Raw genomic sequence first — 12062 nt, 5'->3', positions numbered from 1 at the left:
CTGCGCCGGTGGATTCATGCACCGACCAATCAACGTCTTGGAGAAGGTTTTGATCAACTCTGAGTTGTCAAAGTGAGGCACTGTGATCTTCAACCTTTTCCGAGTGTTGTCACCATTCTTCATCTCCCCCTTGTTAAGCAAATTACTCTGTGTCATGATATAGTAAGTGCGATCAAACTCGTGTAGAAGTTTAAAGCAAAAACAAGCGATGCAAACTAGAAAAAACCCCATCATCCTTTTATAGCCAGTCCATTTAGTCAATCCAAAATTTGACAAATATTCCATAATGATATCAAATCCATAATTGATACTCTGAATCACAATCACAAAGCACCAATGAAGCCCGAAACACACGATCTCAATAATCCCCAAAATCAAAAATCGCATTTCTGTAAGCCAGAAAATCTCCGCTTTCCATATACCAGTCATATTGAATCCCCATATCATTCCCCATATCTCCTTTCCTTCAAAGAAAATACTTTCAAACGAAGAAAAGATATTACCTTCAGAGATATTCAATTTCATCTTAAAGATGATTGAAACCAAATCTTGTTCCCCGAGATTCCCAATTTTCCTTATCTTCTCCGAATTAACCACTCTACGATCCATCAACATACATCGTTTGCCTACTCCGATCCGTCTTCCCTTGTACAGACGACCCCTGATCTGAAAAAGATCCCCTCCACTCACTGTTTCTTTGATAATACCCGGATCCCATCTTCGAGAAAACATGGAACCCTACAAAATATAATCAAAGATGCAAAATAATTTACCTTTCTTCTCGTAAGACATCTGTAGAAAGGTCTCCCCGGATTCTTGACAGTATCCGCCGTGAAGATTGTGGTTGCAGTCCCGCAAACACATTTCGTCTAAAATCCACGAATATCAAACGTCGCCACAGTTGAGCTCTCTGACGTCGAATCCGAACTCATCTTCGTGCAAGGTGAAGTCAATCGAGTGAGATTCAAGATTTTTGGTGGTGGCTCGTGATTTAGGGTTTGTGGTGGAGAAAACCCCCAAATCGATTTGGGAAATAATGAGGGATGTGTGTTTTTTAATTGACAGAACACGGCGTTGTTTTGGTTAACGACGGAAATTAACTGGGTTTAAACGTTCTGTTAGTGTAATAAACGTCGGATTTAAATTGATCCATTCAACGAAAAGTTAGGTATTTTTTAGATAGTCAATAATAAATGTGTGATTTTTGTGGTTATTTTGAAAGCTGGGGATTATAATGGTCCAATTCAAAAAGTCGAAGGTTTTTTTAACATTTTTCCCGATTTTTTTTTATCATAGTTATTTCTAATTTTCATTTGTTTGTTAAAGAAAATTTGTCGTCTCTACTAACACAAAACTCACTATTTGACATTGTTGCCTTTTATACTAATACAATGTTATTCTTACTATTCAAATCCATATCATATGTTTTCTTAGATTTTGTAGTTACCAAATCCCACGTGTAAATCTTGACATACATTAGTAATTTATTTTTTCTTTTTGTCATCTGAAAACAAGCCGTCGATTAAATACTTGATTTTCAAAGTGGATAAGACATTGACCAAGCTAGAAAGAGGATAAAGGGTGCTGAGTGCGGCCAATTCGCAGTCGATGTTTGGAATAAGGGACCCTGGAGTGACCAAATTGACACAACATGGAACACGCCTTTCTTTGAGAAGCTCCAGGAGAGCTGGAATCGGACCCCCCTTCCACCGTACGGCTTCATAGGCAATGCTTTCCTTTGGATCTGCTGGTTCATCTGGACCGCGAGAAATCAACTCCTCTTTGAGAATCGTGCACAATCGCCGACAGATACTATCTCCAAAGTGTTGATGGCCCTCAAAGAATAGGAAAGTGCTCAACCACCAAGCAACGCTAGAAAGAAGATAGCCCCTCGTTTCCACCAGATCGCGATCTCAAATCCGCAGGAGATCTTATGCAATACTGATGCGTCATGGAACCCTACCACAAGATGCGTCGGCTTAGCATGGATCTTCACAAATCTAGTGCCAGTGGAGCTGCTTCGCGGGTCCAGGGTCCAAGCTTCAGTCTCCTCTCCATGCATGGGGGAAGCGCTTGCGATCAGAGAAGCCATGCTTCTTGCAGCCTCTCAAAACTATTCTCACATCTGTATTCGAACAGACTCCCAAGTGCTTGTACAAGCAATCTCCTCATGCCGACATACGATGAAACTCTACGGTGTTCTCTTTGATATCGACGGTTTAGGTTTTTTTTTTCTTCTCCGTTTGTCGCTTGTCGTTTCATGTTCACCCCAAGAGCTAATAATGGGCCAGCCGATGAGCTTGCAAAAGCCTACCTTTCAGCCCATGTTGTCTTGGGTTTAAATTCATCTTAAAATCTATTTTAAATAAATGAAATTAGTTGTTCAAAAAAAAAAAGGGTGTTGGGTGCACATGCACGGATGCACCCATAATTTTTCAAAAACTTGTATATTTCTTTTGAAGGAATTTTATATATATATGAATATTATAATGTGTAATTTATATCTACTATACTAATAACTGTGCACCCACGGGAAAAGAGGTCTGGATTCTCCCTTGGCTACGAGGCAAATGATGAGTATAAACAAGTAACAAATAATCATGCCTAACCCTAACCACAAATATAAGTAACATGAAGATAAGAGCATCTCTGATGTAAAATACCATTTTTTCCACCAAAATAGAATAAAAGTAAAAATAGAGTAAAATTGCTTCAATCCTACTCCATTTTCCACTCTATAATGGAGTGATGAACAAAAAATAAATAGATTACTCCATTTATGGAGTGAACTTCGTTATGGAGTGAGATATGTGGTTGGATTGGAACATTTTTTACCCTATAATCACTTTTACTCCATTTTAGAGAAAAAAATGGAACAGAGATGGAGATGGCCTGAGTAACCAAACTTTGTAAAAAAAAAAAAAAAAGGTAAGTAACCAAACTTATGAAATTAAAAGAGCGATTTCAAATCCCAAACCAAAAAATCACTCCAAAGAAACAAACCAAGCGACATTTAATTTCGCTCACGTCTTGTTTCATGCTTGCAACAAGATAATCATTGAAATATGAAAGGTATAAGAGGAGGATCAATTCATCATTGAAGAAAATAAATCTCCGTAACCAATAAAACTAGAACTTTGAGGACTAGATTTGAAACATTATTTCCCACGGTTTCCATATGTTTCTTCATATTTCGAAAGATTAAAAAGGTTTAATCAAAATTATGTTGCTGCCAGCCACACAGAAATATTTTAATTTACTTTCTCGAGTTTTGTTGCTCTTCTTCACTCGTCCAGACCATCAGTCTCTCCAAATCAGTTTATCACTCGCATTTTCTGCTATAACATGAAGCACTTCTGTACAAGTCAAGGTTAGTTTCATTCTTCTTCTTCCCAATATGCTCATTTGGACAGTCTATCAATTAGTTTCTGGAATGAGGTGGAATTGGATTAAAGAACCCTAATTTCTGTTAATTTGTAAATGCAGGTTGTGTACCCAGAATGGAATTTGGATTTTTAAGGTGAACAAATTTGATTATTTTGTTTTTTCTATTCATAAAAAAGTAACCTTTTCGACACTGATCTTGTTCATGTTCCTGTCCTTGTTCTTGTTCTTGAACACAGACATTGTCTTGAGCAAAATCTCACTCTTTCATGGAACTTAAAGGCATCAAGTTTAGGTAGTTTGGCCACAATTTCACATCTCCAGAGACTTCCTTTATCTATGGTAGCTTCTTCACGAAATCATTACAAGAACAGTTTGCTCTTGAAGAGATATTTAGTCCGTGTCGGCAGCACTGAGGAGGAACACTCATTGTCAGAAGATTCACTCGATGACTCTATTTCTAGACCTCTCACTAGTGACGAGGTTACAAGCTTTATTTATGTTCCTCTCTTGTTACATATAGATATATATTCTTACATGATGAAAGGAACTTGCAATGAAGATTGATTGATGTAACAAAAATCTCCCTTTGGTTATTGTAGTTGAAGTCATTGCTCATCGATAACCAGAGATCGAAGATTGTTAAGAAGTTGAGTGAAGCTAATCAACATAACCGCTTCCTCAAGCGTCAGGTGCTTGTCTAATATGTACATTATATATCTTTTGTTGTTCTTCGATGGTGTTGAGTTTGTTTGTTGAAAATTCTTTTTTTAATAACTTCAAAATATATAGTCATGTTTGGTTAATGTTGCAGAAACATGTTTATTCACTTTTGACAGTCTTTTGCAGCTTAAAACACAGGAGGACGAGATAACTAGCATAAAAAGTGAGCTTGCAATCATGGAGCTCGAAGTTCAGGTCATTATATATATATATACTTGTCTTAGATTTTACAGTGTCAAGATTTCACCATCTCCTTCCCTTAAGCTGATTTAGTATTTATAAGTAATTTCTCCATGTTCATTGCCAATCAAATACATATTTTAAGTTCTTTCAAGATATTATTGTTCTGTGGATGAGTAGGCTCTGGTCAACTTGGCAGAAGAAATAGCAAATCTTGGTATTCCACAAGGGTCTAGAAAGATTAGCGGAAAGTACATTCAATCACACCTTCTCACTCGTTTAGATGGTTCTTCTCTTCTCCTCTTGGTTTCATCATTACATAGGTTGCCTTCAAGGAACTATATACTAACTAAATCTTCTTCTTTTGTTCTCCCATTAAAGCTGTTCATAATAAGTTGAAGGAACAAATAAAAGACGTGGAAGCTGCACAATCAAAGGAAGTTAATGTCTTCTGGATTGGCATGGCAGAGGTAAACAACCTTCACATTCTGAAAGGCTCTTACAGTGTATCGACACTAAACATCATTTATTTGATATTCACATTAGAGTGTACAAGTAATGGGATCGTTCGATGGATGGAGCCAACCTGAGGATCTATCACCCGAGTACACAGCTTCTTTTACTAAATTTTCCACCACTTTAGTCCTTCGTCCTGGGCGGTACCCTTTCTTATTCTTCTAGTTTCTTTATTTTTGCATTCAACATCATTTTTTTCATGTTTCAAACTAGTTTTTTTCTTTTGAATTCTTGAAACTTAAAGGTATGAGATGAAGTTCTTAGTGGATGGAGAATGGCAGATCTCACGTGAGTTTCCTACTTCCGGAGAAGGAATGTTGGAGAACAATGTTCTAGTGGTGGAATAGTTGCATCACCCATTTTGGTCATACTACCCTTAAACATAACCCATCTGTTTTCAGACCGGTGTAAATGAGATGCTAGACACAACCCATATAACTAGGAGGTCTTTTACTCGCCGATTTTTTTTTTTTTTTTGTTTAAATGCCATTCTGAGGTGTTTGAATGTTTGATACAAGGAATAATACAACAAATAGGTGACTGAGAGGGATACCGGATTAAGTTGGATCTCGAGAGACTCTAAAACAAAAACTATTTTCTTTTGGGTTAATCAAGAAGTATTGTTTTAGATCTCTGAGTACTAAAGGGTGATCTTTTTCCTGAAACCCATCAGCTTCACAAAAGAATCATTTGCCTTCCTCATAATTTGTTATTTTTCTTATATCAAGAAGTTCTTGATTTTGTATGAAAGAGCCACATAGCCATTTTATAAAAGAGTAAATTATTAGAAGCTATATCTAATCAGAAACATTAGATTCTCTGTGTGATTTGGACCGCTTCTGCATAACTCCTTTGAATGCGACCTGTTGTCTTCCAACTCTTGAGATCATGATAGAAAACACAAAACGCTTGCGTTTTTCTTGGGAATATAATTTTTAACTTCATGTGCATCACTGAAATAGTCTTTTGATGACCATCAAGAGGTGATTACGCAACTCAGTAATGACGATGGTGCTGATGCTGAGTGGTAATGGTGAAGCATGAAGTAGCTCCCACTCAGTTTTAATATAATCTATGTCATAGAATAAATATTCTTTTCAGTTACGTCACTCAACTGGAGTTGTAAACGTCCCCTTTATTCATTTGCTTTTTAAGTTCATATACAATACTCTGCTTCAAGACGGATCTAGTTAGGCATCATTGCATAATAAAATCTACAAGTCAATACAAAAATCTCAACAAGGGAAGAGACAAAAGGAAGGATCCAAATGTAACCTTCTATTTACAAAGCTAATCTTGGTCAACTTATTACGACACCAAACCAAGTGATCCTTGGTGAGCTTGGACATGTTCAACACCCTTGTCACAAGTTTCATGTCCACTTGTGAGAAGAAGTGAAGCACTTGCTCTTCTATTGAATCTTCTTCCTTGTGCTTTTTGAATCTTCTTATGATACATCTCTCACTCTTCAACACATCTTTCAACCTTTTCTCCTTCTGCGATCGCATCAATCAAATGACAAATAAAAAACCGGCTAGCAAATAATTTTAAGAAATTAAAAAAGTTTAGTGAAAACTTACATTTTGAAGCTCTGCTTTAACATCTGCGAACAACTCTAGATCTTCTGAGTTTTCTTCATGATCTGGCTCTATCTGTGACTTGGTTCTAGATTTATGATCATGAATGGAGCTAGTTAACTTATCAAAACGTACAAACCGCCAGAATAAACGAATGGTTTCCTCCATAATCTCCACAAGTTGTTCACTTTTAATCGCACCGTCATCATTTTCCTCGTAATCTCTTCTTTTTTCCTTCCTCTTGTCCTTGCTTCCATCTTCTGTTAACATCATCAGCATTCGAAGAACCGGTTAGAAACTCCCGAACCGGTTTAAGAATTTGGTAAGTTTCAGTTTAAGGATTCTTACCTCGAATAACCGGGACTTGAAGGAGGTTGCGAAGAACACGACGTTTCTTGATGTAGTGTTGCACTCTAGGCTCCTCGAACGGCTCGTTTTCAAGAAACCTCTGAAGCAAAACCTGAAACTGTTGAAACTCTCCGGCGACTTCGTTGTACCGACGAGAACCGTACACGTCGGATTCCAGCAATTTAATGGCCTTCTCGTATTGCCAGTGAAGAATTTCCCACGACAAACACATGTGGCCAACGTACACGTTCTCTAATTCTCCGTGAGTCTCTTTTCTGAATTGAACCAATGGTTCGGTTTCCGGTTTCTTCAGTTTCCATAACCGGAGATTAAAAACTGATGAAAACGACGCCTGGGAGGGAGAAGATCCAACGGTCGAGGGGTTCGTTGATTGAAGAAGCCCTTCAAGAAAAATGGCCAAGAATCAAAGTTAAGTTGACGAACCAAATAAGAAAATTACTAGTACACAAAAATGTCGAATTTAAATCATGAGAGCATAAGGTTCTCAAAACCAGTTTCTAAGAATAGTATAATATAATACTTTTAGCTTGCTTAATTATATAACTAAATTATATACCAAAAAAAAAAGAAATTAAAGATGCTCTAATAACTCAATAAACAAATGGTAGAATGTAAAATTGGCGCACATAAGTCATTAAATAAATGATTACTGGCCTAGTAAAATTTCCAAAATCTAAGTTTTAAAAAAGAAACACACTTGGGAGTAAATAGATTGAAAGTAAGAAAAATAGGTTCCACTAGCAAGAAGGCTCAGTGAGTGGAGAGTGGGAAAACTTCGGTAAAGAAGTTTCAAAAGAGAGCAATGCAATAAAAAAGAAACATAAAAGCTAACTTCCAAAATGACACATTTGGTGACATAGGCCAATAAAGATGTGCATGTGTGCATTGGCTTAACAAATAAAGAAAGACAAATTGGTTAGACTAAGTTTTCAATTCCCAAAGCAGTATGGTTGAAACAACATTTGTCACATAGCATCTACTGATCTACTCATCTAAGAAGTTTGTTTCAAAAAAAGATTGTGGGAGAACTTCCCAATGAAAATGTTCTAATCAATCAAACAAATTGTAGACTGTAAAATTTGTACACAGAAGTCATTAAAATGCTTACTGACCTAATAAATTTCCAAAATCTAATTTTGTTACTAGAAGAAACAAATTTGAGAGTAATTAGATGGAAAAGAAGAAAGGTAGGCTCCACTAGCAAGACTAAAAGTTAGTGGAGAGTCATAAGAAAATTTAGGTAAAGAAGTTCCAAAAGAGATCATGCAGTAAAGAAGAAACACAAAAGCTACCCCCAAAAACTCACACAATTGGTGAAATGGGCCAATAAAGATTTGCATGTGTGCATTGGCTTAATAAATAAAGAAAAGCAAATTGGTTAGACTAAGTTTTCAATTCCCAAAATCTAACGTTATAGTTGAAGCAACATTTATCATATGCTAGCATCTATTGATCTACATGTGATCTACTTACCTAAGAAAGGTAAAGAATACTAAAACGTCCTATACAAACCCTAAAACTGTAAGCGATTTAAGACAATGCAATTACTTTGTCAAAGATCCGTTTTAGTCTCCAACCTAAAACAATAAATAGAATGGAAGACGTTTAATTAATTAATTAATAAAGTGTGTTTGTTCACCGATTAAAACAAAACACTACTACTAAAAAATCACTAACTTCTTCTAAAATGACATACGTACTGTTCCCTAATAATCTTATTCCAAGTAATTAATAAACTAAATGTAAACACAACTTCCAAGAAAAGATTTATTCAAAAACTAGTAAGAAAACCATAAAGAAAATTAAATAATGGTTAGCTTTTAGGTTTGGTGCAAAACGCGTCATCAATTGCTAATTAGAAAAATAGAATTCTATAAACCCTATTCGTGGGATCTAATGGTTTTACGAAAAAACAATATTCTAACTTATAAAACACTACAAAATAAAATCAATGTAGGCCAAGTTATTTGACTAATAAAACTATAAATGAAAATAATTTTATAAAATAAAGAAAAAAGATTGAGAAAGCATACCAAGAGCGAAGGACTTTTGAAAACTCAAGATATCGAGTTTTCGCATTCTTTCTCTGTAGCTTCTATGGAACTTATGAACTTCTCCAATGGTATCAACATGTTTAGACCTCTTCTCTTCTTCGATCCTCCATGGCTTTAACTCCTCCATGATCTTAGGACAATCATCTTCTTCTTCTTCTTCTTCAAGAATTGTCTGAAGCCCACCAATCGCTTTAACTTTCTTCATCTCCATCTTGAGTTGCTCTATCAAATTTTGATGCTCCCATAAACTCTCGAACCCTTCTTCGTCCTCTTCTTCCTCTGAGTCAGAACTAGAACCTGAAGAATTGACGGTTTTACGATTTTGCCCTTTCTCCTCGGGCGGTGATGTTTCTCCGAAGTCGGAATCCGACAAAAACCCATCTTCGTTGCTTGTGAATGTTTGACTCGAGTCAACGAAATCGGAATCCGATTCCATAAAATCTTCCTCGGTTAAGAATCGGAGTATCTCGGAGTTCTCTTTCTTGCCAACGGTGGAAGAAACAGAGTGATCCTCTGTTTTTTCAACCGTGAATGTCGCCGTCTTTGGGTTTTCGAGAACGTAAGTGAGATTCTTCGCCGGAGATGGTGATCCGTACTTACTATCCGCCGTTGGAATGACGGGAGAGGTAGAAGAAGAGCCTAAAACCCTGCTCAAACTCTCACCGGAACCGCCGGCGTAATCCTCTGTTTTTTCTCCGTTCTTTAAACAATCTTCAACCCTAAAAGTCGCCGACTTTGGGTTTTCCACGACAAAACTGAGATTCTTCACCAGAGACGGAGACTCATATTTCTTCGCCGCCGTGGAAACCGCCGGAGAAGTAGACAAAATATTGCTCTCACCGTAGTCCTCTGTTTTTTCCGGTGTCTTTAAACAATCTTCAACCCTAAAAGTCGCCGACTTTGGGTTTTCGACGACGAAAGTGAGATTATTTGCCAGAGACGGAGACTCATACTTCTTCTCCGCCGTATAAATCGCCGGAGAACAAGACAAGGAACTGCTCTCGCTCTCATCGGAACCACTTAACGATCTGTAACCTCCTCTGCTTAACCTCTCGAAAGTTTCCGTCTGAAACTCGAATTTGAAAACCAATTTCGACAGTTCACTGATTTCTTCTTCTTCTTTGATCATCTTCGCTTCGTCTGATCCTTCAAGTTCTGACAAGAACCGAAACTTTGATATGTCGGTTCCAACAGTTGAACCTCTTGAAGCACTGTTTTGTTAATATATAAGGAAAATAAATAAAGTGTTTTCCTTTTCATTTATTTAAGAGATTATTTAACGCGTCTGATAGTATGAACATAGAAACTAGTAATAAATATCATAAAATGGGAAATTAATTCTCTTAAGATAATCAAGTACCTGGAGAATAAGATGAATATTGGTTTGAGCAAAGAGATGATAAGGGTGAAACAAGCATGATGTGGTGAGATCAAGTTCTGTAAAAACAAAAGGGAACTGATCAGAATTTTCTTGAGAGAAGACATATAGTGGGGTAACTTTTGTTTACGAGTCATTGTTATGTCGGTCAAAAAAAGTTTCAATGAAACACTTTATTTCTAGGTTGAAAAACTCATGCAGAAAGTGTGAATTTGCAGAAAAAGAGACTTTTCACCTAGAAACCCAAAATAAACGTTAGTGAAATCGAAGGATGACGACGATGATGCTGATGATGATGCATGAATGAAAGATAGATTTTGAAGTGAGAACTAACAGATGAGAGATTGAAGGGAAAGGAACAAGTGAGCTAATTTTATAATTGTTGGAGAAAAGAAATCAAAAGTGTTCTTTGAGCTAATCTTATGGTTGCTTTGAACCATGGATTTCTCCACTCTGTTATTGGATGCCACATACACATCTATTACTACAATAATCACAATATTTTTTATATTGACAAGATTTCCTTTAATTTCTTTTGTCGTAATTTGGAGATTTTAGATATGAAACATGCCGTTTGACCTTTTCGGTCATGATGCACACCAACTTTCTCATGGCCTTTTTTTTTTTGTGTCTTTTTGGGAAATTTATTTAAAAGTTTTGAATCTTATATTACGATTTTGAAAATGAGCCTAAGGTTCGAAATATATATACATGGTGTAAGAGGGAAAAATGAGAACATATTTGAATGGAGGCCCGTTAATATGTCATTATTTGAGAGCATGTATATCGAGCTTGCGGCCTAACCTATGGCCCATGATACCACGATATGAATATGAATGAACTGACTTCCTGTGTGTTTATTTATTTGGTTCTACACATGGTTTTTGAAGAATGGGGGAAATTGGTGTGTATCAATATTATTAAAACTGAAGTTTGGAAACTTATATAGTAAATTAAATGAAAGTTGTTTGGAAACAAGGATAGCAGATTAAATATTTTTTTATTTACATATTTAGTCACTGTATTTGTTTCTCATTTACATATTCTGTCATTTGAAAACTTGGATAGCAGATTAAATGAGAATTGTTTGGAAACACGGATAACAGATTAAATATTTCTTTTTATTTACATATTTACCCATTGTATTTCTTTCTTATTTACAAATCTGCCACTTCACTTAAAATCAAAAATTAAAATTAATTAATTACAATGAAGTGTTATTTCTTTTTGCTGAAAATAAAAACACAAACTGTAATATAAACAAACTGTAATATATAGTATATATTAATCTGCTACAATACAATTTTCAAGAAAACCAAATATCATAAAATTAATAATAATTCACAAAAACCTACTGTAAAAAAATTAAATCATTTTTAAATAAAAAATCTATATTATTAAAACTGAAATACCTTTTGGTACTGTTTGAAAACTTATATAGTAGATTAAATGAAAGTTATTTGGAAACAAAGATATCAGATTAAATATTTTTTTTATTTACATATTTAGTCACTATATTTTTTTCTCATTTACAGATTATGTCGTTTGGAAACTTGGATAGTAGATTAAATGAGAATTGTTTGAAAACACGGATAGCAGATTAAATATTTCTTTTTATTTACACATTTAGCCATTGCATTTATTTCTTATTTACAAATCTGCCACTTCACTTAAAATCAAAAAATTAAATTAATTACAATGAATTGTTATTTCTTTTTGCTGAAAATAAAAACACAAATAGTACTATATAGTATATATTAATCTGCTACAATACAATTTTCAAGAAAACCAAATATCATAAAATTAATAATAATTCATAAAAACCTACTGTAAAAAATTAAATTATTTTTAAATAAATAAACAAAAAAATCAATAGGTTAA

The 12062-nt window shown here is 35.2% G+C and overlaps 2 protein-coding genes across 4 annotated transcripts; one reads left to right on the top strand and one right to left on the bottom strand.

The window, feature by feature from the left end:
- Positions 1–3228: 3228 nt before the first annotated feature.
- On the top strand, positions 3229–5370 carry LOC106340028 (protein PTST, chloroplastic). The gene is made up of 10 exons (XM_013778897.1): positions 3229–3288; positions 3320–3370; positions 3487–3520; positions 3624–3867; positions 3987–4076; positions 4234–4302; positions 4468–4573; positions 4669–4757; positions 4834–4946; positions 5048–5370. The coding sequence occupies exons 2-10, from the start codon at positions 3346–3348 to the stop codon at positions 5148–5150; spliced, it is 873 nt and encodes a 290-aa protein (XP_013634351.1). The 5' UTR covers positions 3229–3288; positions 3320–3345; the 3' UTR covers positions 5151–5370.
- Positions 5371–5988: 618 nt separating this feature from the next.
- LOC106336886 lies at positions 5989–10629 on the bottom strand. Of its 3 annotated transcripts, none has more exons than XM_013775853.1 (6): positions 10417–10629; positions 10164–10240; positions 8783–10014; positions 6729–7130; positions 6384–6640; positions 5989–6299 (listed from the first exon to the last, which is right to left on the bottom strand). In XM_013775853.1, the coding sequence occupies exons 3-6, from the start codon at positions 9930–9932 to the stop codon at positions 6039–6041; spliced, it is 2070 nt and encodes a 689-aa protein (XP_013631307.1). In that variant the 5' UTR covers positions 9933–10014; positions 10164–10240; positions 10417–10629; the 3' UTR covers positions 5989–6038. The 3 variants fall into 3 exon arrangements, with proteins under 3 accessions (XP_013631307.1, XP_013631308.1, XP_013631309.1); XM_013775854.1 differs by having other exon boundaries at positions 10425–10629; XM_013775855.1 differs by having other exon boundaries at positions 10516–10525.
- Positions 10630–12062: the final 1433 nt, after the last annotated feature.

Source organism: Brassica oleracea, chromosome C4 (genome assembly GCF_000695525.1).
Source record: "Brassica oleracea var. oleracea cultivar TO1000 chromosome C4, BOL, whole genome shotgun sequence".
NCBI lineage: Eukaryota > Viridiplantae > Streptophyta > Magnoliopsida > Brassicales > Brassicaceae > Brassica > Brassica oleracea.
The sequence above is the reverse complement of the archived record's forward strand: the minus strand, read 5'-3'. Positions and strand labels throughout refer to the sequence as shown.